The sequence below is a fragment of the Podarcis erhardii genome (assembly GCF_964252035.2).
Source record: "Podarcis erhardii genome assembly, chromosome: 7".
Lineage (NCBI taxonomy): Eukaryota > Metazoa > Chordata > Lepidosauria > Squamata > Lacertidae > Podarcis > Podarcis erhardii.
The window spans coordinates 19739496-19766593 of record NC_138511.1 but is presented as its reverse complement, the minus strand read 5'-3'; the positions used below and the strand labels follow the sequence as shown (position 1 = coordinate 19766593).

The following is a 27098-nucleotide window of genomic DNA, read 5'->3' as shown; positions in this document are numbered from 1 at the left end:
CAAAAGATGGTTACGTTTCAAGTATCATTTCGAAAAGTGTAAATTTGGACGGTTCGCCTTTAAATGCAAACCATATCGAGTTTATCCCATATCCCCAACTATAAAATACTAATAATGCTGTATTGCTGTAATAGGATTGCTGTCCCCTCTGATGTTCACGCTTCAGGGCCAGAACAGCCAGGTGGGGAATTGACGATTATGGTAGAAAGGGGGTTGCAGAAGCAGTTGTCAAGGTCAGTGCAGCATTATCTGGTTCATAGGGGAGGAGATTTTAGGGCTGGAACACCAAATAAAGGAAGGGGAACTCAAGAAGGTAACTATCTCAAAATGCAGGATATTCAGGTATAGCAGCATATGCATACAAACTCACACCCTGTAAACTGGGCAACGAAACCCTTGACACGAGAAGCACTGTCAAGTTGCTGTGCAACGAAAAAAATGATGGGCTTTCTCACACAGCACCAGGCAATCAGTTTATGGAACGCACTCTCCAAAAATGTTGTTGTTTAGTCGTGTCCGACTCTTCATGACCCATGAACCAGAGCACGCCAGGCACTCCTGTCTTCCATTGCCTCCCGCAGTTTGGTCAAACTCATGTTAGTAGCTTCAACCATCTCGTCCTCTGTCATCCCCTTCTCCTTGTGCCCTCAATCTTTCCCAACACCAGGGTCTTTTCCAGGGAGTCTTCTCTTCTCATGAGGGGCCAAAGTACTGGAGTCTCAGCTTCAGGATCTGTCCTTCAGTGAGCACTCAGGGCTGATTTCCTTCAGAATGATCTTCTTTTCCTTCAGGTTTGATCTTCTTGCAGTCCATGGGACTCTCAAGAGTCTCCTCCAGCACCATAATCCAAAAGCATCATTTCTTTGGCGATCAGCCTTCTTTATGGTCCAGCTCTCACTTCCATACATCACTACTGGGAAAACCATAGCTTTAACTATACGGACCTTTGTCGGCAAGGTGATGTCTCTGCTTTTTAAGATGCTGTCCAGGTTTGTCACTGCTTTTCTCCCAAGAAGCAGGCGTCTTTTAATTTCATGGCTGCTGTCACCATCTGCAGTGATCATGGAGCCCAAGAAGGTATATCACTGCCTCCATTTCTTCCCCTTCTATTTGCCATGTCCAGTAGGGTAGATGACTTTGAAGGGGGTTGGACTAATTTAATGGAGGATAAGGCTCTTCGTGGCTATGGGTTATAACATTTGCAAGGAGTTTCCATGGTCAAAGGCACTATGTACTGGATGTTAGTTGCTTGGGATGAACAGTGGGAGATGGAGAACTGTGCTCATGTCCTATTTGAGGGCTTCTCAAGAGGCACGTGCCTGTCCACTCTTGGAAACAGGATGCTGGGCAAGATGGGCCTTTGGTCTGATGAGGCCAAATTCTCATCTCGTCCAGCCTCCTGTTCTCACAGTGGCCAATAAGAGGGTCTCAGGTAGCCCAGAGGCAGGGCATGAAGGCGGCAGCCTTCCTTCTCTGTTACTCCTAAGTAAAGCCCTGCTGGATGAGGCCAGGCCAATGGCCCATCAAGTTCAGCATTTGTTATAACAGTGGCCAAATGTTGCTGGACTACAGCTAGGGATGCCAGAGAATTCTGTCAGAAATGGAAATAGGAGTGGATGTCGACAGGGCTTGCTTATTCACCCGGGGTCAAGAATGGAAATCACTTAAGTTAATATGAGCAGTGTATAGTATCATCATCATCATCATCATCATCATCTGCTGTTGTTTTTGTTGTTGTTAAGTTTGCAACTTTAACTAAATAATTCTGTTTCCTGCATTGTTTTTTATACTTCCTACCCACTGAAGTTAATTATGTATTTGATTCTATAATGAACTGCTGTCGTTTTAGTCATGGTGGATAGCAAATTATGTAGGTTTTAGTGGAAGCTGAACTGCAGCAGAAAGGAAGCAGTCCTGATTGCCATGAACATTGCACAGGATGGAAACTGCTTCCACCTTACCCCCCCCCCTTGGTATATCTGGCTGGAAAAGGACACAGATGGATGGACGGGAGGGCGGGCACACACACACACACACACACACAGTCACCAGTCAACCTCACATAGGAGAAAGAAAACCCTAGAATCTATTTCATTTAAACTTCTGCAGGTAACTGGAAGCACAAAGATCATTCTGACCGATCTCACACCAGATCTGATAATCTGCTGCTTCAGACTGAAACTGTCCATGTCAAAGAGAGTGTGGTGGGATGGGGGGGGGAGGAGATGCCAATCTGGGCAGAAATGGAGGTGTGGGGGAAAGGGAGGTCTTATTTGGGGGTCTGGGATAAGCAGCATTGATTCCGAATCCAAAAGCGATAGATAGTCAGGTCTCGGGAAAGCCTGATTAAAGCTTAGCTGCCTTCCTTCTCCAAGAGATGGATTAAACTGCTATCACCTTGATTAATTTTTCAGAGGATGCAGCTGTTAAGGGGGGGGGGAGAGAAGGGGGAGAAGGAGGAGGCAGGAGTTCAGAAACAGCCTGCAGATGGATAGCACAAACGTATTATGAGCAGCATTTTACAGGTTAATACCACTGTTAGGTCCCCTCTGATAAGCTGGCTGGCATCACTGTCTTCCTTGGTAGCAAAATGCATTTCAGCATCCTACCTGGATCCTATTGGAATATTGATGTCTGCCTAATTGCAACTCCAAGGAGAAGAGAGGGAGAGGGAAGCAGAGGAGGAAAAAGGAGAGGCAGGCTGGGGTGAGGAGTGGGGGAAATGGTTTCACAGGCTTGTGGACAAGAGGAATGTGCACTGGAAAACCAGATTCTTCTGGGATATTATACTGTCTTTGTGGTTTTGGAGCTTCTTCCTAGGCTTCTGCAACTGCCCTGCAGAACAGAGAACCCTGAGGTCTCGGTTCGTCACTTAATTGCATTCCTTTCCTTTTCAATAAAGTTCCCACCTCTTAGCATTGTGAAGATAAGATATAAAATGAAAGCAAGGTAAGAGGGGGGAAATACAGTATATATAGTCCTTATGATGGTGAAGCTAAGATAAAATTAAAAACAAGATACGGCTAAAAACAAAGTTTCTAGTCCTTATGATTGCAAAGGGAAGATTAAAATAGAAATAAGATACAAGTAAAGTTTCTAGTCCTTATGATTGTGAAGACCCTGCCTGGCAAAGTAACAAAGCTGCAGTGACTCCAGCTCTAGGAACAACAGGGAGTAGGGAGACGGATGCTGCTGGCGCCTTCTCCAGATTTCCCTGTGCCTCTTCAAAATGCCCAGAAGCAAATCTCCTGGCTGCCCACAGAAGCAACAGAACTAAAATAAAAGCACAGCCATCCTTTTGTTATCTTATGCCTACTTTTCATAGAATCATAGGAGTTAGAAGGAACCTCAAAAGGCCATCTAGCTGAACCCCTTGCCAATGCAGGCACTCCCCTGCTACAACTTCCCCAACAGGCAGTCGTCCAGCCTCTTCTCATAAGCCTCTGTCAAAGGAGTGTCAGGCACCTCCTGCCATCGGAAAGTTCTCTCTAATGCTCAGTTGAAATTCCCATGCATGTCATTTGAACCCGGTTCAGGCCCTGCTCTTTGGAGCAACAGAAAACAAGTTCGCTCCATCATCTAAGTGGAAGACCTGAAAACAGGTGTGGGGAGGTAGCCTTTGGTCCTTCAAGAGGTTGCTGAGCTACAACTCTCCCATGGGTTGTGCTTGTTGGGGCTGGTGGGAGTTGTAGTTCAGCAACATCTGAAGGGCCAAAGGTTCCCCACACTCAAGGTGCATTAATGACAGAGTTTCAAGCAAAGATATGCTCTCTCAAGCCCACATTCGCAGTATGTTTGCACTCAGTAACGTCTACACTGGCTTGGTCATGTCCACAGAATGGAAGGCGGCAGGATCCCCAAGGATGTGCCCTACAGAGAGCTGGCTTCTGGCACCAGGTCAATTGGCAGACCAACTTTGCACTACAAAAATGTTTGCAAACGTGACGTGAAGGCTAGTAGCATCAATTCTGCTGTGGGGGAAACCCTTGCAGACGACTGCAGCACCTGAAGACAGACAGTCAGGTTGAGCATCCATAGCAGTGACCAGAGGAGAAATGACTGCTGGGAGGAGTGCAGAGAGAAGGAACGCTGTGGTGCATCTGCAGTAGCACAACCAGATGCCTTCATCTGCCCCAGCTGCAACAAAACATGTCTCTCCTGCATCGGTCTCTACAGCCACAACAGGCGCTGCAACCTTCCAACAGTTTGACTTCTCCCCCAAAGGAACATTCTTCCATTGTCTCCCAATACAGACAGATGCCAACAACCCTCAGTAGAAATAACATTGGCTGCATCCCTGCGAAAATAACAGGCAGGACCAATTTAGGTCCAAAAATTTTAACAGGTCTGCTCTTGAGTTGGATGCACCCCATGATCTCCTGTCCGTCCGTCCCCCGCCCCGTCCCTCACTGCCTAAAACTTTGATATCAACAAACTGGAAGGTGAAGAAGGCATCTTTCTTAAGCCTTAGTGCCCTTTTGAACGCATGGCAAGGTCATATCTTGGCACTTTTTCTAGCCCACAGTAGAGTCCTGCTGCAGAAGAGCCAAGGAGAAAGAAAGTTGCTGCTTAAAAAACTTATTTTCACAGTAACTGTTAAGGCAAAACCTTTCTGACAACTTGGGCCCCTCAATCAGAGTGCAATCTCCATCAAGGTGTGTGCTATTGACTGCTAATTAGTTTTGAACTTAAAACAAGGAAACCTCTAGGGAACAGGGACAGGGCTGTAGCTCAGTGGAAGAGCATCTGTTGTTTTTAATGTATACTTGACTTTCTTCAGTAATGTTTTCTTCTGGATTACTTTACTTGATTTTTTTTTTAATGTAGGTTGCAAACTGCTTTGAGATTTTTTTTCTTAAAAATACAAAGCGGTATAGAAATTAAATGAATAAAACCCCCCAGATTCTCTAAGTAGGGCTGGGAGAGACTCCGGCCTGAAATCATGGAGAGCTGCTGCCAGTCAGTGTGGACAACACTGAGCTGGATGGACCAATTGTAGCTTAGTCCTAGAAGAACTACAATTCCCAGCACCCTTAAGAAACTACAGCTCCCTGGATTATTTGGTGGGGTGGAGGAGTCATTGCCTTAAATGTACGATGTGTACACAGTCTCTGCCTCTCTCACACAGGAACCTGGCCTCGTACTCCCCCATCTCTGTGCTGCACGGTAAAACTGCTTTTGAAACTTAGGGGCTTTCAAAAGCAGATTGCAAATATGGCATTGGGCATGTATGCAGTTCTTCTCTTCAAAGAAATAACTGTAATTTTAAAAATCCTGTTGATCACGCCCAACTCCCCCGAGTGCGACTGAAGTAGCTGCTTGTATTCCATACGGAAGTCTTGAAAAGAAAATGTTTTACTATAAAAACCCAAACTCACAGGCAGGAGGGAGCGGAGGGGGGAAGAGAGAAAGAAAGGAAAACACCAAGGAAGGAAATGGGACATAGTAATTTTTGTAATCTTAACTCTTGCTAAGCGGACAGGGGGCGGGGGAAATCTTACAGAATGATGTTCTCATCCGGTACTAAATTGTTCATAAAGGAAGGAACTTACCCAGATCTTATCAAGTCCGGGGGTGGGAGCAGGGTGCAGGGGTCAGCATAAATTAAGAGCAATTCAAGTTAAGGGACACCTTCCGTAGCCAGAAAGCTGAGAATGGAAGAACCCTTTGAGCTTTTATGAAAGGAAATTGCAGCAGCGGCATGACTCGGGGAGATCCTGCTGCTCCCCCCCAAAAAACTCCTCTTTCTCCATCATAAACGCCAACTGTCCCAAGCTTCAGAAAGTGTTATGATTTTTTTTAAAAAAAGGAACCTACCTTTTGGGGACTCACTTCGAGATTTCTTGCTCTCCAGGGGACACTCGCTGCTGCTGTTGGGTGAACACGCTCTTCTCTTGCCTAAAACTTCATCTGGAAGGGGGGGGGAGAGGAGAGGAAGAAAGAGAGGGAGAGAGAATTAGATAGAAAGGCACACTCTTCTTTCCATCACCGCCACCCTTTCATCCAGAGACTTTGGGGGGCATGTTGAACACACACACACAAATCTGGCTGAGCGAGGGAGGAGGGAGGGAGGGAGGGTGGGTGGCGGAGTGGAAGTCATATTGAGCTCACGGATATGCTTTCCTAATCATGCAGCCCAAAGGGACCCGGCAACCCTTCAGCACGCTGATCAATGGCCACCGTTTCCAGCCATAAATTTGGAAATCTAGTTTATTTCCTTACTGAACTGCATCATTTGATCGGCCGCCTTTCGTCCCCCGGGTGTGTCCTCGCTTTTCATACCCTGATGCAAAACAGCTGGGGTCTTGGCGGGTGGTTGCGGGGGGGGGGAGAAAGAGAGAGAAAGAAAGAGTATTCACTTCCCCCTTCTCTCTCTCACACACACAAGCACCCTGCTCCTCAATCTTTCTTCAGTCTCTCTCTCTCTCTCTCTCTCTCTCTCTCTCTCTCTCTCTCTCTCTCTCTCCACCCCTTCGCTCTTGGCGATCGCAAGATCTTCAGCAATCTTCTCCCCGCCAGACTGCGCGAGAAGCACTCAGCCTCTGCATCCGTGCAGTCCTAGCAAGCCAACGCAAAATATCTAATATACAATTACAACATCTCTCTCTCTCCCCCCACCTCTCTTTCTCAATTTCCCCCTCCTGCTTTTCCCTTCTCCTCCTGTACAGATTTAAAAATCAATATCCTCCCATAATAATGCTGGGGAGACTGTTTGTCATCGTCGCAAGCATCAAATTCTCATCTATCAAAAAGGCTCTGCCTTAAAGGGACTGCAACCCCTCCCCCTCCCCCCCCAAAAAAACACCCTGTGCAAAACAAGTATCATATTTTGTGCATGTGTGCATGTGTTGCAATTCTGAAAAGGCTCAGAACATCCCTTAATAGGAGCAGAACTCTGCTTCCTGACAATTTCAGCTGCTTCTTTTTTTTAATGTAAACAACCCCCGACCAAGCTTCTGGTCCTTATGACTAATGAAATCCCAGGATGCAAAGCGGTGGGTTGAGAAATGGGCTTCAGCGTCTCATGTACCTCTGTGTGTCCCCCCAAACCCCAACACGACCAAAGCGAGAATTAATTATGCACAATTATGTTTAAAAAAGATGCACACGAAATAAAATTCATGTCATTTTGCTCAAGTCGTTTAATTTATCTTTAGATGCAGAACTGAGCTTTTCCTGGCATGGAATTCAACTCGGTCGGGTGGCGTTTATTTATTTATTTAAGCACAAAGTCCATACAGCTCTTGTGCATATTTCTTTGCAACTGGTCACAAACCACATGAAAAACTACCCTGCTTGGATTGCGGGGACGTTGATTGTATTGCTGGTTGCAGTCCTAATTGCCTGCTGTTTAACAACCACTGTGTTGCTCAGATTGGGCAGCCATTGCAAATTAGGTGAAACAGTATCTCTTGATGGAACAGTTTCTGTGAGTGTGGGAGTATGTAAACTTTCCTGTGGATCAGAACACTTAATCAGGGGGGAAGTTTTCCCTCTGCCACAGAGTTTTGGGCAGCGAAACCTTTTACCCTGTTTTTTTCCCCTAATGGCTGGCAGTTTTATCTCTTTGGACTGATTTTTGAACGAAACCTTCATCTATTTAAGAACATAAAAAAGAGCCTTGAAGCTGCATCAAGCCAATGACCAATCTAGTCTAGCATGCTGTTCTCACAGTGACCAACCAGATAGATGCCTGTGGGAAAACCCATCAAGCAGGATCTGAACCCAAGATCTCCCCTCTTGCAGTTTCCAGCAACTGGTATTCTGAAGCATTACTGCCTCTGCAGTTTGCTTTTTTAAAAAGGAAAAGGCTACTGAAACTTCTCCCCCCCCCCCCAATCATGAAGTGAGTTCTCCCCTTTTCCATATCAGTTTGCGGAAATCCTCATGGAAAATTCACCACCGTTTTAGTGCGTGTTTTTCCTATTGTGCACATTTACATGTACACACATTTTTGTAAGGGGATTGCCGTGATGTGATGCAATCTTTGCACATTCTTTTGACTAATACATGCATTTTATGCACTCTTCATCCTAACATCATGACTTGGCTGGAGGACTGCACAGAGAAATTGGGAAAAGTGCAAACTTCTAAGGGTGGCTGTGTTTTGGCTTCTGTATGGTTTTTGGAAAGTGCATGATTTGGGAGATACTTCTTTTAATGTGAACTTAATCAAATTCCTCCCTCATCCCTGCTAACAACTGAGATGCTGACAACCAACTTTTTGTTCTTGTTTTATTATGCATTTTGTGTTTTTATGTTGCGTTTTACCCTGAAATCTACAAATGAAGAGTGGTATACAAATTTAATAAATAAAATAACTACTGAGAGTCAAGTACTTTTTTTTTTTTTTTTAAGGCCAGTCTGAGGCTTAGCCTCTATGGGAAACATGTGAATGTGAGACTCTATGGGAAACATGTGAGTGTGAGAGCCAGTGTGGTATAGCGGTTAAGAGCAGTGGCCTTGTAATCTGGTGAACCGGGTTCGATTCCCTGCTCCTCCACATGCAGCTGCTGGGTGACCTTAGACTAGTCACACTTCTTTGAAGTCTCTCAGCCCCACTCACCTCACAGAGTGTTTGTTGTGGGGGAGGAAGGGAAAGGAGAATGTCAGCCGCATTGAGACTCCTTCGGGTAGTGATAAAGCGGGATATCAAATCCAAACTCTTCTTTGGGGTATTTCTCCCTGCCTTGCAAGCTTGGATTCTCCTGAACCTGGACATCCCGCTGGCCGGCACGTGCAACACACTTGCCCCTAGAAACGGCATCCATGACAACAGGACTGTTTTCGCCCTATGCCCCACCAGCATGGGGCTGGCTTCCACCCTCCCTAAACCGTGAAAGAACAATGGACCGGCAGGTGAAAGGCGCCCAGTTGGGGTTTCGTGCCACGGCATGCAGTTGGCTCTGCCTGCCCTTTGCCGGCAGGAATCAGCGGAACAAAGGGAGAGAGGGGGGGAAAGGTCATGGGAATTACAGGGTGTAATTTAAACAGAGGGCAAGCCATCAGCACTTGGGGAGGGGGAGAGAAGGAAAAGTGGTTGGAGCCTAGAGGCTCAGGAGCCAACATCTGACTGGCTAGTTTAAAATGAATATGCAATGTCCTGCAACCGGCAGACCCTCGTTGGGTCTTGCTGCCCCTGCTGGGCTCCTCTGCCCACGGCCAGAAGGAATGCCTTAGGTGTGTTTTCCCCTCCTAATATAGGAACTCCTCCCCCGCCCCACAGCCTGCAAAACGCCACATGCATTTTCACTCCTAAAATAGGCTCAATGACGCTAGTCCCTATGGGAGTGCCATAGCCTGCAAAATGCCCAAGGTAAATTTTCAGTCTAAAATAGCCCCAATGACGTTAGTCCCTGTGGCAAGTTCCCTTCCCCCCGCCCCAAAGTCCCACAGCCTGCAAAATGAATTGAGAGTTTTCACTCTTAAAACAACCTCAATGACGCTAGTCCCTATGGGAGGTTTCCCCACAGTCCCTTAGTCCGTAATATGCCCTTGGTGTGTTTTCATTCCTAAAATAGCTTCAGTGATGCTAGTCCCTATGGGAGGTTTTCCCCAGTTCTATTGCCCGCAAAAAGCTTTGGGTGTTTTCACCCAAATATGTTAGTCCTTAATGGGATGTTTTCTCCACATTCCCAGCCCATCATTCTCCACAACTCCCATCAGCCTCAACAAGGATGGCCAAGGATGGCTGGAGCTGTCGTTCAGAAACATCTGAACATTTAAATTTTTTCGATATTGTTATAAACTTCTGTGATATCTCTTTATGGTACAGCAATATATAAATATTTTTAATAAATAAATAAACAAACACCTGTAGTTCGGCAACATCTGCTGTAGATGAAACAAAGTAGAATATAAAACATTAAAAACATACACAACACAAACAACTAAAGCAACAATGCAACCAGTTAAAAAAAGAATCAACACTGGTAGAACTGTATAACAACAAGAACCTCAAATGCAAGTTTAAGTAGAATCAGAGAAAAGGTATCAAGCAAACCTTTACACTACAGCATTCCACAAATTGTGGGGGGAGCCACCACCAAGGAGGCTCTCGCTGCTACCTTGTGCTTCAGAATGTTTACAAGTGCAAACAGGTTCTAAAGCAGAATGGCAGATAATCACCCCAATATCACCATGAGCTCAAATCTTAATGAGAGCACCACAAATAGAACATCTGGAGAGAGCTGAAATGGTGAAGGAAAGCCTTCTCGGAGAGAAGTGTTTCACTTTGTACATCAACATTCTGGAGAAGACCAATTGTTAGGCAATGAGCAATTTGAAGACATTAAGGGCTCTGCCAGACTGATGTTTCATTACTGGTATATTCTGAAACATGTTCTTGACAGAGTAATGGTGCATTAGTGATGGATTTATTGTGCTTTTGTTCTGTGATGCTTCCACATTATTGCCATCCGACAGAGCTAAAGTGCAACAAATATGGGACAAAAATAAACCAGACTATTTGTGGATAAAAAGTAATGAAATTTCAGCAGCAAGTTACAGGATACGCACTGATTGGAAATGAAGTGCAATGTGACAGGCGCAAGCAGTATTGAAAAAAGGATTGTGTGTGACTGCCCTGATAGCATCAAGAGCACAAATCATCATGAATGTGCAATAAAAAGGATATCCGGAGGGGCCCTGATTCCCAAGGTGTGGTTTTATTACACGAACAGCTTTGAGACGCCTCCTCCCAAGTCCCTTCGGAGAAACAGAGCAGAGGCAGGGGTGGGGGTGGCTTGCTTTCACAGCCTCCTCCACTGCTCACCTATAACGAGGCCGTTTACAAGGAGAGGTGTGCAGACATGCCCTGCAAAATTCATTTTTACAGCCTGTGTCGGGTCATAAAAAGGTGGTAAAAATTCATAGTATGGAAAACAAGCCCAGCTGTTCGTCTTTGTGGTGGAAGAAAGAGATCCAGGTTCATTTTGCAGATGATGCATGCATAGAGGACGGTGCTTGGGCGAGTGGCTGGGTGTCTCTTACTCTCACTTGTGTATATACGAGTATCAAATGGTTAAGATACATGCCTAGTGTCAGTGCCAAGCTAACCATGGCCTACCTTGCAGGCTACGCATGAATGAAGACTGTGCTTGGGAAGTGGGTAGCGTTTTCTCTTTCTCGTTACAAAATAATGTATCTGTACAGTTCAAAAGCACGCCAAAAAGTGCTAGTAGATAAATAGGTACCACTCCAGCGGGAAGGTAAACGGTGTTTCCCTGCGCTGCTCTGGTTTCGCTGCTCCGGTGCGCCAGAAGCGGCTTAGTCATGCTGGCCACATGACCCGGAAAAATTGTCTGCGGACTAACGCCGGCTCCCTTGGCCTACAGAGTGAGATGAGCACTGCAACCCCGGAATCGTTCGCGACTGGACTTAACTGTCAGGGGGCCTTTACCTTTTTTTTACATGTAAGTATTGTATGGTTAAGACACAGGCCTAGTGTTAATGCCACACTTAACCATGGCTGAATTTGCACAAGCTATGCATATGTAGAGAATGGTACTTGGGTGTGTGATAGAGAGTCTCTTTTACTCTTATCATTTCAAAATTATTTTTGTGTCTATGTAGGAACCAATGTCATGCTCGGTGTCAATGTCATGCTAACCAGGGTTTACTGCTCCCTCACATCTCAACCTCAGCTTGCAGGCCTGTTTCATGCCCTGGTTAAGAAAGGAACTTTGGCTAGCATTAATCCCTAGAATCTCCAAGTAAAGCTGGTGATGTCCCCCTCTCTGAAACCCTGGAGAGCTGCGGCTGGTCAATGTAGATGGGTCAATGGTCTGATTTGATACAAGGCAGCTTCCTATGTTCCTAACCTAGAGAAAGGGTTGTAGCTCACTGGCAGAGCATCTGCTTTGCATGCAGAAGGTCTCAAATTCAATCCCTCACATCTCCAGGTAGGGCTGTTAAGGTCCCTGGTCTGAAACCCTTGAGAGCCACTGTCAGGCAGTGTATACAATGGTATGCTGAATGGATCTATGGTCTGACTCTGTACAAGGGCAGTTTCTTATGTTTCTCTGTAACAAAACAGATCTCGAAAGCCTGAAGTTTTCTCTGCATATGAGAATCTTTTCTTTTCCGAGAAACTTACAGCCAATCCATGTGCTCACTATCATGTTCTGAGGACACAACAAAGCCAAGAAGGAACTAAGGTGAAAACTGTTTAGAAAGAAGACCTCGTCCTTTAGTCCACAGGCATTTCAAGGTTGATTCATTTTCTCAGGGTCAAGAGTTCATAAATAAATCAAGGCGGTTGGAAGGGGCTCACTGAGCATTCACAGACTGAAAACATCCTGAGTTTCAAATGTTCACAAATTTGTTTAATCCAAGGCAGTTGGAATCTGCTCATCTCTATATTATGCCCATGGTTTCTGATTGCCTTTCTGCCAATTTTGGTTTCTTCTTCTTCTCAGTTTCGCATCTTTCCAATATGCAGTTCAGTTCTCCACTTTTCCACATCAATTTGTGGTTTATTTATTTTAAAAGTCCTCCTGAAAATTCACCAGCAGTTTAGTTTGAATTTCTCCTAATATACACCTTTTTGCAAGGAGCATTTGATTTATTGTATTTCTATGCTGCTTTCCATTCAAATCAATCTCAAAGCGGCTTAAGAACAATAAACAACAATAACATGATAGAACATCACAAATACAGCATAAATCAAATAATATAATTAATGAACTATCAATAAAACACTAACAATCTATAAAACATTAACAAAGCAGCAACTAAAAATAAACATCACAATTAGCAAAAGTAATATTATATGATGAACAAATCAATACAGTCCAATATACATGCATTTGCAAAGCAACTTCCCCTAATATAATGCATATTTGTCTGCTATTTTCATTAATGTACTCATTTTTATGCACACTTTTATTCATTTTCGTACACATTACTTGGCTGGAAAATTCTACTGCAAAATTCGGAGAGGTATGACTTTTGCACGGTTGGCTGTGTTTCAGTTTGCGTATTTTTTCCGGAAAGTCTAAGTTAAGAGAAGTTTGCCTTTGAATGCACACTGAATAGAATTTCTCCCCCATCCTTACTTTCAGGGAAGGGCCCAGATTCCCTGACACTAAATGAACTGTGCTGCGTGAAAGAGTACTTTCTTTTGTCTGTACTGAATCTTCCGTAATCCACAAAGTTCAATATTATCAATGGGAGAAAAATTTACCCACTTTCTTCTCACAATGCTTGATTTTACACACCTTTTACTTGTCCCCAAGGACCAAAATGTGTGGTTATACAAACCAGGAACAGTGCATTCTTAGCACACAATTAGAGAAGAAAAAGTGGGGTCCCCAAGCTTTGAGGTACAGTGGGAATGGGGAACCTCAGGTGCGGGGGCCAAATCCCTGTCCATTTGGCCCTCATGACTCTCCTCAGGCAATAAACCCTCCCAAGTTACTCTCCTCAGCAGCTTTGTTTTTACACACACACACACACACAAACACAGTGTTTTTTGCCTGGCTATAAATGCATCCTCGAAATCTGATAAAGACTCTTGCTCGCCTGGATAGAGAAGGCTGTGTGTGTGCAAACTAGCCTACTGTACAAAGATGAAATTCCCATTTGTTGCTCTGCCCATTTTTGCCTGGCACTATCATGTGGCCCCCAGAAGGGAATGTGGCCCTTGGGATGAAAAAGGTTCTCCTCTCCCTACCCCTGCCTTACTGGGAACTCTGCCTGTACCACCACCTTAGGCCCATTACTCGTCTCCATGGAGAACCACAAGGCCAGAGCCACTGAACTGACGCATCCTCAGATACCCGGCCTGACAGTTTGGCGATGACCATTACCATTTCGTTTTGTCAGGGCCTCGGCCTTTTCTGCACCACTTTGAAGGCGGCAGCAAAGAGATAGCAGCTTCCAGGGGAGCAGGCAGCATGAGCCGTGCCCTGAGCGTCGCTTAAACGTCCGACCGCACTCATTCAGCCCCCACCGGCCCGTGACAGGCTTTGACAGCCAGACTCCTTAATTCCTTTTTCTTATTCCCTTAATCTGTCATCTTTATCAGGCCGGGGAAGTGCCAAGCAGCGTGCAGGAGCCCCAGCCCCGATCAATCTCCACATTACAGCTGACAGAATGGTGCTAATAACTTATTGATCTCGTGTTTGCCGAGCCCCGCCGGGGCCAAAAAGCCTGCCATTGATTGGCTTGAGGGAAAAGGAACCTCTCGGGCTGAGCGCCGAGCGGAAAGCCTTCAAATTGTCTTCTTCCCAAGGAGCTCAAAGACAGAGTGAGGGGAGGCGAAAGGGAGGGTAGGTGGGAGAGGAGGGAGAGATGGGAGAAAACTCTCTCTCTCACACACACACGGTAGTTCCGGGGTTGAGAAAATAATGGGGAGAAAAGATGGGAAAGGAGAAAATTAGAGGCAATATTTTGTAATAAGGGAGCCACTAGATTCATGGAGGAGAAGCCTGGCAATGGCTACTAGCTAGCTGGAACGGCTATTTTCTCCCCCACTCTTATCAGAGGCAGTATGCCTATGATTGACAGTTGCTGGGAATTACAAATGCTATTGTGCTCACGTCTGGTTTGGGAGCTTCCCCTGGGGATCTGGTTGAGAACGGGGTGCTAGACCGTGATGGACTTTTGTTCTGATCCAGCAGCCCAGCTCTTCTTATGGTCTTATTCAGCATACCCTCGTAGGCTTACTTTAAAAGGAGGTTACACAACTTTATAGAGGGGAAGGCTAGCACCTGGCTATAGGCCACTGTGGTCCTGTTCCACCTCTGCTGTTGGGAGGTAGTATACCCATGAATACAAAGTTTGTGGGAATTTCAGGTGGGGAGACTGCTCATTGGGGCACTGTGAGGACAGGATATGCTGGGCAAGATGGGCCCTTGGCTTGATCCAGCACAGAACTTCTTGTGCTTCTAGGACTTTGGTACGTTTGACACACAAATGTGTGTGACGTGGAGGAATCACTACAAGATGAGTTTCTCTCTCAGTACTCATGGTAAAACTTCACTTATCAAAGTCCACCCCATCTCTCACAGGCAAGTTGCAGGTTTGAGGAGGCTCTTGAGATGTGATGGGATCCCCTTCTAATTGGATGTCCTCTTGAGGTTCCCTGGGGTATGTTAAGAGTGGCTCCCTTCCATTTTTTAGCTGCTATATACAGAATATCATCTCTCCTCCAGGCATCCACCATTTTGTTTTCCATCCATGATGACTTGGGGACATTTCTAGTCCCACCTGGAGATGGTACCCAGGACACCTGCATTCAAAGCAGACAATCTACCACCAAGCTACAGCCCTTCCCTTAAGACACAGGAAGCTAATACTGAGTCAGAACACTGGAACCATCTAGCTTAGTGCCGCCTACATTGGCTGGCAGCAAGTCACTGGGATTTCAGGCAGGCGACATTACCAGCCGTAGCTGAAGATGCTGGGGATTGAAGCCAGGACCTTCTGCATGCAAAGCAGGTGCTCTACCACTGAGCCACAACCCTTCCCCACAGCGGAGAAGTGGGGAGAGAGAGAAATGCAAAACACAAGAAAATGGAAGAACAGAATTCTAGAAGTGAAGTGTGAGGAGGAAGGGAGGGAGAGTGGGGAAGCCAGGAATGAGTGACTGGGAAATTGAAAATGGGTGGTGGTGATTTGCACTGCAAAGTCTCCCCTGAGTTCTTAATTGGTTGGGCTCTTCCCCACCCCCACGATGCAGCTGCTCCCTGGCCAATTAGTTTCCCACTGCTAGAGAGAGAGCACAGCATCCACGGTGGAACAACAAGTCCTCCTGGCAGCCTGTTCAATACCTCTCTTTTGCAACTGCGGAGGGGGGCAGGTCCCTGGTTAATTTATGAGCTGTGCGGTCACATTACCGGCTTAACCCTTACATCTCAGCGGCCTTCAGGTGCGCCAGAGGACTGGGCCCCCTTTGCTCAACTTCAGCATCTCACGATGTCAAGTCCATCCAGGGGAGCAAAGGAAGCTTTCTCATGCAGAGGCATAACCACAAAAAAGTGCTGGAGGCACAGAATGCAAGAAAAATGAGAGAGGATAAGGTTCTTAAAGTGCCCCCTCCCAAGTTTATTGCAGCTGTTAATGCCCGACACTCAGCTACATATGAGTAGGGAACAAAATTCAACGTATTCCCCCCCCTCATACTGTTTTAACGAAAGGAGCTGCTCCAGAAGAAGGAAAACTTTTAATTACAATAAACTTTAAAGGTAAAGGGACTCCTGACCGTTAGGTCCAGTCACGGACGACTCTGGGGTTGCAGTGCTCATCTCGCTTTATTGGCCGAGGGAGCTGGCGTACAGCTTCCGGGTTATGTGGCCAGCATAACTAAGCCGCTTCTGGCGAACCAGAGCAGCGCACGGAAACGCCATTTACTTTCCCGCCGGAGCGGTACCTGTTTATCTACTTGCACTTTGGTGCTTTCAAACTGCTAGGTTGGCAGGAGCAGGGACCGAGCAACGGGAGCTCACCCCATCGCAGGGATTCGAACCACCGACCTTCTGATTGGCAAGCCCTAGGCTCTGTGGTACTTTTGATAAAAACCCTGTTGTCTTTCTGGTTTTCTTATACTTGGATGGCTTTATAATAAGATTATGGCCCATCTAGTTTAATACTACACATACTAGCAGCAGCTGTCCGGGGTATCAGGTAGGGTGCCTTTGCCCAGCACACAACATTGCAAGAACCTCTAAAGAAAACTGCTGGCTGAAGAATCAGCAGGCATGATCATTCCTCTCCACTTGTATTCCATGACTGGGCGTCTGCCCAATTTGATCAAAGGCAGCGCTCCGTGAGCAGAGAGATAATAACTCAGGTTATCAGATGATAACCGCTATTATGTGAATAACTCCATATGGCAATTCACCCGTGCTCTAGGAGAGGAAAGCAAGGAAGCGATCTGCTTATATATGAAGGAAGCAATTTGCTTGAAAATGTTTCCCAACCTCTTAGGATCCCAGATTCAAGAAAACCAAAACAGCATGAAAATTGATCGTCCTGCCAGTTTGAAGAAGAGGGGGTGGGGAACCACAGACTAAGTAACTGGGGGAGGGGGCAATTTAAATCACCCCCATCCTCAGTTTAAACAAACACCAGCCAAAAGAGGGTGGAAAGGCTGTCATTGGTTCTCCTGTTCAAACAGCTCTTCCTTTTGCAGGAAAAAAGGCAGCAATGACTGCCTGAGATGCTTGACCAGGAAGGAGTTGGCTTTCTGCTCAATTTCATGTAATGAGCAATCAGTTATAGGTTTTCTTTTAAATTAAATAATAATAATAATAATAATAATAATAATAATAATAATAATAATAATATCAGGAAGGTACAGTCAGGTAGTAAAGCAAAAATCATACTTTCACCTCCCAATTTGCTCCTTTATCCTCTGGGATCCCAGAAGAGGAAAGGGCAGTAGCCCAGTGGTAAAATACCTGCTTTGTATCCTGGAGGGATGCTGCCAGTCAGTGTAGGCAAAACTAGCTAGATGGGCCAAGGATCTGTCTCAATATAAGGCAGTTTCCTATTTCTTATGTGAAGGGCTGTAGCTCAGGGGTAAAAGGGAGTTACAGTACAGCGAGACCTGTTTGAGAAAACAAGGACGTTTAAAATCTGAGTTATGAATTGAACAATAGCGAAGAACGCAGAGACTGACTGTAATGAGGGCAAAAATCTCAAGACATCTGGAACATGGGGAGTCCGCTTTTGAAATTTTTTATAATTGGAATATATAATTGGTGGTATTATTATTATTGTAATTTGGAATGATTTGATTGGATTTGTCATTAATTGGAGGACTTTATTGAAAATAAATAAAAAATAATTACAAAAAAAGAAAAAAAGAAAAAAGCATCTGCTTAAGACACTGGAATATAAAAAGCTGCCTTACCGTCAAACCACTGAGTAAATCTAGCTTAGCACTGTCCACAGGGACTGACACGGTCCTTCTGGGTCTTCAGACAGGAACTTCTCCCAGCCCTACCTCAAGATGCTGGGGATTGAGTCTGGGACTTCTACATGCAAAGCAAGTGCTCCAACCACTATGCTATGGTATGCCTCTTTCCCTGTTGCTTGCTTGCTTGCCTCCTCCTTCTCTCCCATTCCTGCCTCAAGTACACAAACTTCCCTATTTGCATGCATATCCTCCTCCACCCTCGTGCCAGCCAGGCAGCAAGCACAGCCCGTAGCAGACTCTGCACTCCTAATACGCTCTTCTATGGGGTCTCCCCTGACATCTTCACACGGCTCTAGGTCCCATCCTGCTTCATGCTCTCCGCATGCTCTGGTGCCCGTGTGCCCAGCACTGACAACGTTCAGAAGTTCAAATAAATAATTTGGAAAGCTGTTTCCATTTGGAAAGCCAGTGAACCAGATCATGGTAACAGAAAGCAAAAATAAACTTAAAAATGGCACCACATCATCCCTTTTAGCCACTGAAGTCAAAGTCACTGATTTTGGAGAAGTGAAAAGTTATCTAAACAAAAATCTTGCAGTAATGTTACTGTGCCATATCCCACCCCTTCCATGTTGCTTCATTTCTTTCCTTCCTATGATAATCACATGATAATCACAATCAGCAACCATAGGCTCAGGGTTCATGATCCAGGATCCCATGGGGGATGGCTAATAATAAGAGTCAAGACTAGGAATAGAGAGATTCCAATACAGTGGTACCTCAGGTTACATACGCTTCAGGTTACATACGCTTCAGGTTACAGACTCCGCTAACCCAGAAATAGTACCTCGAGTTAAGAACTTTGCTTCAGGAGGAGAACAGAAATCATGCTCCGGCGGTGCGGCGGCCCCTTTAGCTAAAGTGGTCCTTCAGGTTAAGAACAGTTTCAGGTTAAGAACGGACCTCTGGAACGAATGAAGTACTTAACCCGAGGTACCACTGTATTCCCATAATTTTGCTCACAGGATCGTTTTGAGGAGAAAATGTGGGAGGCAAGAATCATGTAGGACGCGCTGATCTCGTTGGAGGAAAGCTGAGATACTAATCAGAAACATAGGTCACATCTGTGCCATACATTTGAAGCACTATTATACCTCTGGGAACTGTAGCTCTGTGAGGCCAGCACCCTAATCAAACAACATTTCCCAGGATTCTCAACTACTGTTAAAATGGTATCATAGCGCTTCAAACATGGGGTGTGGATGCAGTCATAGTGAATCGGGACGATGTCATGATGCTATACAGCCAACCAGATCAGGCTGCAGAATAACATCACTGAGAGCAATCAAGGGTGAGGGCAAACACAGGGGCAACTCAAAACAAGGCAAACAAAAAACCCGTTCTCCATGGAATTCTGAAAAAGACAATGGAAACCAACGGCAGTTTTTCGGGAGGTACCCAAAGCATTTGGGGTGACAGCAGGGCGGTGAGAAGAGAAAAGAGCAAATAGTTTTGAGTCAGCCACAGGAAGAAACTAAAAGACCCCAGGGCTGGAGCATTCCCTGCGGACACACGCAAGCCGATCAGCTCCTTCTTTTGACAGGCGCTGTCTTCATAAGCTTCCCACCCCCTCCTCCTCCGCCAGCCGCCCATCTTCGCTTTTGCATGCCCTGGCAGAGTGAATTAGCCAAACTGGATAGAAAGGATTGGATTTGTTTACAGACACGCAGCAAGCTTCTCAGGGAGGCTCTAAGTCTGTGTTTGATGTGCAAACCTCCAGCTTTGCCGCCATGCCTTTGTCAGGCGGACCCCGGCTCCTGCGCTCATCCCTTTGTGTGTCGCTCTCAATTAAGATTAAAAAGGGCCTTATGCCATCATCCTCCCTTCTCGCACACAGAGAAAATCCCTTTGTGGCAAGAGAGCAGCACCTTGTAGGCAGCTTCGCATTTATCTGATCTGTTGGGGGGGGGTGCGCAGCGGCACAAAGAGTGGCGGGAAGCCGGGGAGCGGTGGCGGGGGGAGTCAGTACAGCTCAACCATTAGAACAATTGCAAATCCTGCCACTGCGGGGTGGGGGGTGGGGAAAGAGCACAGATCCTGCAATGAATTAATTAAGAGCAAATTACATTTTTTTAAAAAAAATCAGTGGTCTTTTTTTTGCATTTGTCTGCTGAAGAACTGTGGGAAGGGGACAACGTCAGTAGCCATGGACTGCAGACATAAAAATAACAAGACTGTAGATACACAAAATAGACTAAGGCTGGGCTTTTTGCAGTCCGAGGGCCACAGTCCCTTCTAGGTGACCTTCCAGGGGGCCACATGACAGTGGTGGGCAGAGCCAGAGGCAAATGTTGGGTGGAGCAATGAATGTCAACATTACCTTTGCATAGTAGGCTAATTTCTAGGGAGGGAGGAGGCTAGAGGGGGTGGCACCCAGAGCACTCACTCAGAAATCTGAATGTGCCTAATAAAAGTTGGAGACTCCTGCCTTATGTGGTATAAAAATTCACCTGCTACAACAGGCATAGGCCAACTCAGCCCTCCAGATGTTTTTGGGACTACAACTCCCATCATCCCTAGCTAACAGGAACAGTGGTCAGGGATGATGGGAGTTGTAGTCCCAAAAAACATCTGGAGGGCCGAGTTAGCCTATGCCTGTTTTACAACATGGACAGAAGTATTTTGTTGAATGCAAGTAGGGCTATACCAGGTGACTTCATCCTATTATTATTTTTTGTGGGCAGCAAACCCTACCTGGGCAGCATTTGCAAGATGTGAAGCAACAGCGGAGGATCGGCTACAGTTATCGTTTTTACCACCCAGGGATCTGCAGGCAAGTGACCCCCCTCTCCTGAAGCCACAGCTCCTCTTTGCAAGACCTATGAACTGCTGCACAACTCATGAGTAGCAGCCGCAGCCGCCAGTGAGTCCTCTGTGGCAACCATTCAGTGCTTTACAGTTAAAGAGCACTCAAGTACACTTGAGTACATAATATGACAATGCACTCAGTTCTCAAAAGCGAGTGCTATTTGCTTTACGTAACACTTATTCTGTAAGCCATGCTCTGCTTGAGAGGGAGGAGGAGAGGTGGTACAGTGGCGGCTTAAAATACTAAGGGGTTGTGTCCAATGTGGGCTTAGTCAAGAGTAGACCCACTGAAATGAATGGACCCAGGTTAGGACTAGAATTGGATACAACCCTGGAAAATTGGGCTGGGAATCTGGGGAAGGGGGGGAGAGAATTTGATTCAGATAGCACTTTAAAGGTGAATCTACTCAATCTGAACTTTCCAAAACAATACATGAACCAAAACACAACCAATCCTTGAAATTCACACCACTCCCAATTTTGCACTGCCAGTTCTCCAGCCAAGTAATAAGTTAAAAAAAAGAGAGCATGCGCTAAGGTGAAGTGTGCATAAAAATGCCTAGATATGTGTCAAGAAAACTGCAAAGTTCATAACCCCCCCGAGATCTCACTGTAATATGTGGAAATATTTTTTGGAGTGATGTGTAATAATTTGATTTGATATTTTTAAGCGAAGTAGTTGATGTGTTGCGAGTTATGTTGTTTTATGCATGGTGGGGAAAATGGAAATTAATAGTAATAGTAATTTAAAAAGGTAATGCCTAGATAAAGTCACTCCCCACCACCACCAATCATACTTTGGACAGAGGATATGACTCTGCTGGCAGGTAAATACAAGAAAGTGCTCTGATATATGGACTCCTTCCTTACATAGTTGCACTTGCATGAATGTCTGCACAGCAGCTGGGGTCTGAACCACCAGCCATTTTCCCTCTTTCCCTTCTCCCCCCACATAAAATGTTGCCTTGATTAACTGTGATTTAGTTTGTATTGTTTGACTATACTTGTTTCTTTCTGGAAAATTCAATAAAAATCTATTAATTAAAAAAACATGAAACCAACACACAAAAATACACTATATTGGGGGAAATAGCTTTGAAAAAAATGTGTCCATATTAGGAAAAATTGCATACAAAAATGTGTATATTGGGCAAAAGTCGCTCTCAAATGCTGACGAATTTTAATGTGCCCTCCCCACTTTTTAAAATGGAAACAGACACAGAAATGTAGAGAACTAAAGATTGTAAAAATGAGAGACTGAGACGAATAGATTCCAACATCCTTAGCTGAGAGACCGGCTGGGATGTTTTACTCAGTTACGCTCAGTGGTTTAATTTAGCCTTGTCCTGAGCCGATTTCATCAGCGAGGCAATGTTTGAAGGAGTTAAGCAGCCCCCCAGCCCCCTTCTTAACACAGCACAATCTCACCTCTGCATTCTTGCAGAGAGAGCAAAGCCAAGCCCCAGCGATAATTATAATAAATCTTTTGGTGCTGGGCAGGGAGCGCACGCCTAGCCCTGCTCCATGATTAAGAGATCCCTGTAATACCTTATGGTCCCCAGTGGGCTGGGCAGAGCGGGGTCTAGCTAAGCATTGCATCAAACAAGTTAAGAATATCTCAATCATTAAGCGGCAACCCACGGCAGCTCCGAGCGCAATCGATGGGGCAATTAGATTTTATCAGCACCTGCTTCCTTCCCCCCCTCCCCCCGGCCTCTCCTCTCACATGTGCTGGCTAGGCAGAAGTCCAAGTTACACCTACCTCCCCTCTGTGAAAAGACAAGGTACAGCACCAGATTTATGCTTCCATTTAAGAACATAAGAGGAGCCTTGCTGGATCAGACTGGGGGCTCGTCTAGTCCAGCCTCCTGTTCCCACAGAGGCCAAAGGAAAGCCCACAAGCAAGACCTTAACGTAATACCAACTCTCCTGCAGTTTGCAGCAGCTGATATTCAGAAGCACACTGCCTCTAACAGCGGAGGTAAAACACAGCCAACAGGGTTAGCAGCCATTGATACCTGTCTCCTCCATGAATTTTTCTAATCCTCTTTTAAAGCCATCCTAGTTGGCCACTGTTGCTTCTTGTGGGAAACAGCTCCATGCTGCTTGAACAAGTACTTCCTTTGCTCTGTCTTGAATCTTCCAGCAGCTTGGGGAACCTATATAGTCGTACTTAGGGTTACAAACCTTACTTCTGAGTACACACAGATTCCATTCTAAGGGCCTAAACACTCTTTCTCAGCTCAACCAACCTCACAGTGCTTGCTATGAAGATACAACAAGGGGCAGACTATGTACACCACCCTCACAGCTCCTTGAGGATACAAGGAATACAAACATCCTAAATAGTTATTTAGGAGATTGCTGAAGCCTTGGATTGACCCCAGGACACATCCCTGTTTCCCTGCCTCTCTGGATCCTTAGCAGTTACCTCAATGTTTCCCTTCCCCTATCTTCAAGGCCTAGTTATGTTCTGAGCAACCAGTTCCTAAGAACACAGCAAGCTGCCTTATCCTGAGTCAGACCTCTGGGTCCATCCAGCTCAGTATTGTCTACACCGAACAGCAGCAACTTTGTGGGGTTTTAGACAGGGGGGCGTTCCCAGCCCTACCTGCAGATGCTGGGGATTGAACCAGGGACCTTCTGACTGGCAAGGCAGACGCACTGCTGTGAGCTACAGCCCCTTCCTTCACCGGCTGCTCACAAAAATAAATAAAGGCTCACAACAGAGCCGCCATCCATCCAATAGCCTCACTTGTTGATTTATGCACCATCGCCCTTTCAAAAGCCAGCCCATCTCTTTCCCACCAACGCTGTCAATGAGAGGAAGGATCAGCAGAAGATACAACCGACCTGTCTTTCATTCTCTCCCTCTCCCTCTCTTTCAGCAGAAGACAAGCCGGAGCCTGCTAAACCCCACAAAAGGTCAGACCACAGCATAAAGTCGAGGCAGCCACTCAAGCAAGGGGGCCGGCGGAGATGGAGGCACCGCGCGACAAGCTTCTGATTAATGCAATTACAAACCCAACCAAGGTCTCTTTCTGCTTCACTGCGTGCTTACCCACCCCCTTCCCCGCCTGCAGGCCTCTTCGCTTCTCTGGCGGAGCGTGCTCTGAACACGCAGGCCTCCACATCACAGGATAAACACCAAGGAGAGGCTCAGAATGGCCCAGGTGAGGGTCAAAACAAAAAGTCACCTTCCCAGGTCTGGGGCAGCAGCCAAACATTTGGGGGTGGGGACAAGGCACAGGGGCAAGGAGGGAGAAGAAGAAGTGATCCAGGAAGCTTACCTGCTGCCCCCAAGCCAACATCCAAGCTGCTTCTCTTGAATTCGCACCGGCTCTGGGTCTCTGGCATAACGAGCTGGCGACTCTGGTGGAGGTTGGAGATGAAGGAGGTGAGTTCGTTGTCCCGGCTGTGGAAGGGAGAAGAAGGGTTTCACTTACACAGCCAACTGCTAGCAAGCTTCTCCTGAGGCTCTTTTACCCTAACTGCCCTCTCCCACAAGCCAACCCTATGATACCCAAAGACCTCCTCCAAATGTGCATTTGGGGTCATTTGTGCTCATGGTGCTATCGAGGTAGTCACATGCAATCTTGCATTTGTTACTGTTTATGCCTACAATTTTTTGGGGGGTGGTCATACTGCTCTACTTCCAGGCAGTGCAGATTTTGTAACATCCTGTTGAAATACTGCACATGATCTGGTTCGTTTTGGTCGCTCTTTTGTTGCACCACAGCCCCTCCAGACAGCAATAATATGGTAGTGTTGGTGGAAGCATCACAGAACAACTAATAAAGGAGAATAAATTTGCCACTAATGCACTATCCTTGCATCAAGAACATGTTGCAGAATACATCAGAAAATAAAACACAAGGCGCTAAGAACTGCATTCTGCGAGTTTCCTTTTCCCCTTAAATAGTGATCTTCTTGTGTTGTCCTTTCTGCTACCTGTAAATGAAGTTCAAAAGAAGAGCACCTGATTCCCTATCAGGTTGGTGGGCATAGAGGACAGGGCTCTTTTGTTGGTGGCCCCACACCTGTGGAATTTGCTGATCTATTTGAGATCAGGATGCAGAGACTCCATCACAACTAACAACCTTCAGTAGACCTAATGCCCATGGATTTCTCTTCTGCAATTCATGTTCCGACAGAGATACGAAAACATTCCACAACATTAAATAATTCAGGCAAAGCCCTCCACAAATTTCTCTTCTCCCTGACATGCTACAAGGACTACAGAGGAGCAAAAACATCCCACAACATTAAAGAATTAAGGCAAAGGCAATTCCCAAGAAGGTTCATACTCACACAGCCAGCGGCCTTACTCTGTGCATCGGCAAGACGCTGCACATGACCGCCCACACATTGGCTCCACGGAGACCACCCTAACCAGTGAGTGCTGGGGTGAGGGGACCAAGAGTTATCTGCCAAATTACCTAGCAATTGTCCCTCTTTAAATAGCCCTCCTTGAGGCTGAATCCCTCCCCAGCAATTGGACCAGCAATGCTGTGGAGCTGCTCCCATGAGCCCGTCCAGAGTGTGGGAGGAAAAGGGAGGGGGAGAAGGGGCGCTAATCTCCAGTCCAGCGCTCTGCTTAATCAGATAAAGTTTATGACAGAAAAGTCATTAGAGGCAGGTGCTGTCGATGGGCGTCTGGCTCATTCAGACAGTGGCGGGGGGTTGCGCTATCTGTCCTCTTTTGCCCCAACCCCTTGCAGAACTGCTCTCTCTACCAAACCTGACCTTAACAGGAGTCTTCAAGCGATGTTAGCTGCAATCCTAAAGGGCTACCCTGTTCCTTCAAGGTGGAATCGCCTCGATGCAGCCATCTAAGTTACCATTTACGTGTGAAGAAGAAGCTGGTTTTCACCACTGGCCATTTAAATCATACCACCCAATCCATATCTCCTCTCCCCTGCCGTCCTGGCTCCTGCCGACACCACGGCAAGCAATTTCAAGGCTTATCCCTTGCCTAGATACCACCTTCGAGAAGCATTATGCAAAATATTTCCAAAGGAGTTTAGAGGATTAATTTGAGGCGATTATTGGTTCCTCTTAATCGTGCAAATCAATATCTCCGGACGTCAGGGACAAAGGACAGATAAAAGCTGCCGTCAGCACAACAGGAAAAGGAGGGTGGGCCGACCAGGGGTGGGGTGGGGTGGGGAAAGAGGCCTGACATGGTGGACATGCCAGTGGGTTTAATTGGCTTATAACTCCATCATCACAGCAGTCTAGGTTGCAAGTCTGTGCAGCTGTTTTCCTCCCCTTCTTATGTGCAATGACCACAGAATGGCATGTTATGTCAGTGCAATGTTCCATAGCCTGGTTTGTACAGGCAGCAAAATGAAGTTCCTAAAGATTTACGTAAATTTATATTCTGCTTCGTCATTAAAAGATCCCTCAAAGCAGTTTACAAAAAGAATGAAACAATGAAATTATCAATAAAAAGCAGTTAATCACTTTGAGGTTTTCCCCTCCAATAAAGTGGTATATAAATTTTATGAAATAAATAAAAAGGGGAGCCCTATTTCCTCTCACAGAGCTCCAATTCCCAGAAATCCCTTGGAAGAGGGATTGATTGTTAAACCATTCTGAAAATGGTTCAACCAAATGCAAATCTGGGAAGTGGGTAATAAGCTCCAAATAACTCCCAGCATCTTTAACAAGGTACAGCTCCAATAATTCCTGGAAGCCGTCTTGAAAGTGGAATCATAACACGTTAAACGCATGGTGTGAATGTGACCTCAGTCTCTGCTCAAAGAATACTAGATTGTCAGCTTGAAGACTCCCCAACTAAATTTTCTCGAGAGGCTAACTCAGGGATTGCTATCCCCTAACACACACAGACATCCGATCATGTCACTCTCCCCACACCCCTGTGTGGAAACAGGCCAGGAACAATTTCATCACATGTTGAACAGTTCCTATAGACCAGGGATGGGTGACGACCAGCCTCTGAGACAAATGCAGTCCTGCAAGCCTCTCCATCTAGCCCTTGAGATATATCCTCTCCCCCAGGGCATGTACCTCATTGGACCTACTTCACAACCTTCTTGAACATTTTTGCTTGGCTGAAATGTGCTAGTGAACTCTGAGAGGCCATAAAGCAGCTTAATATGTAAGCAAGAAAGTCTGAAAACCGCCCACGAGCATAATGCAAGAACCTCTGAGCTGGGGACAGCCGGGGGGGGGGGGTACAGATGCCTCTCTCCTAAAAAGAAGAGACTTCCTTCCGATATGCAGTGATTTTCTTTCTTTTTTCTAAAACACAGCCAGCTCTCCCATGCCCGCCCGCCCTCCCCCAAATACGCACATACAAATCAGATTAGTCGTCTGATCCCTTCCAGCAACGTATTTT

The 27098-nt window shown here is 46.0% G+C and overlaps 1 protein-coding gene and 1 long non-coding RNA gene across 12 annotated transcripts in view; one reads left to right on the top strand and one right to left on the bottom strand.

Moving 5' to 3' along the window:
* Positions 1 to 27098, bottom strand: part of SAMD11 (sterile alpha motif domain containing 11) — a 340371-nt gene that overhangs the window by 51876 nt on the left and 261397 nt on the right. For all 10 annotated transcript variants that reach the window (XM_081870871.1, XM_081870873.1, XM_081870868.1 and 7 more), the window contains 2 exons: positions 24025 to 24149; positions 5818 to 5910 (listed from right to left, as the gene is read on the bottom strand). In XM_081870871.1, the coding sequence (XP_081726997.1) occupies positions 5818 to 5910; positions 24025 to 24149 (218 nt within the window). The remainder of the gene's footprint in view (positions 1 to 5817; positions 5911 to 24024; positions 24150 to 27098) is intronic.
* On the top strand, positions 20545 to 23770 carry LOC309347088. Of its 2 annotated transcripts, none has more exons than XR_014158837.1 (2): positions 20545 to 20789; positions 23626 to 23770. It is a non-coding gene; the product is annotated as an uncharacterized lncRNA (long non-coding RNA). The 2 variants fall into 2 exon arrangements; XR_014158838.1 differs by having other exon boundaries at positions 23623 to 23770.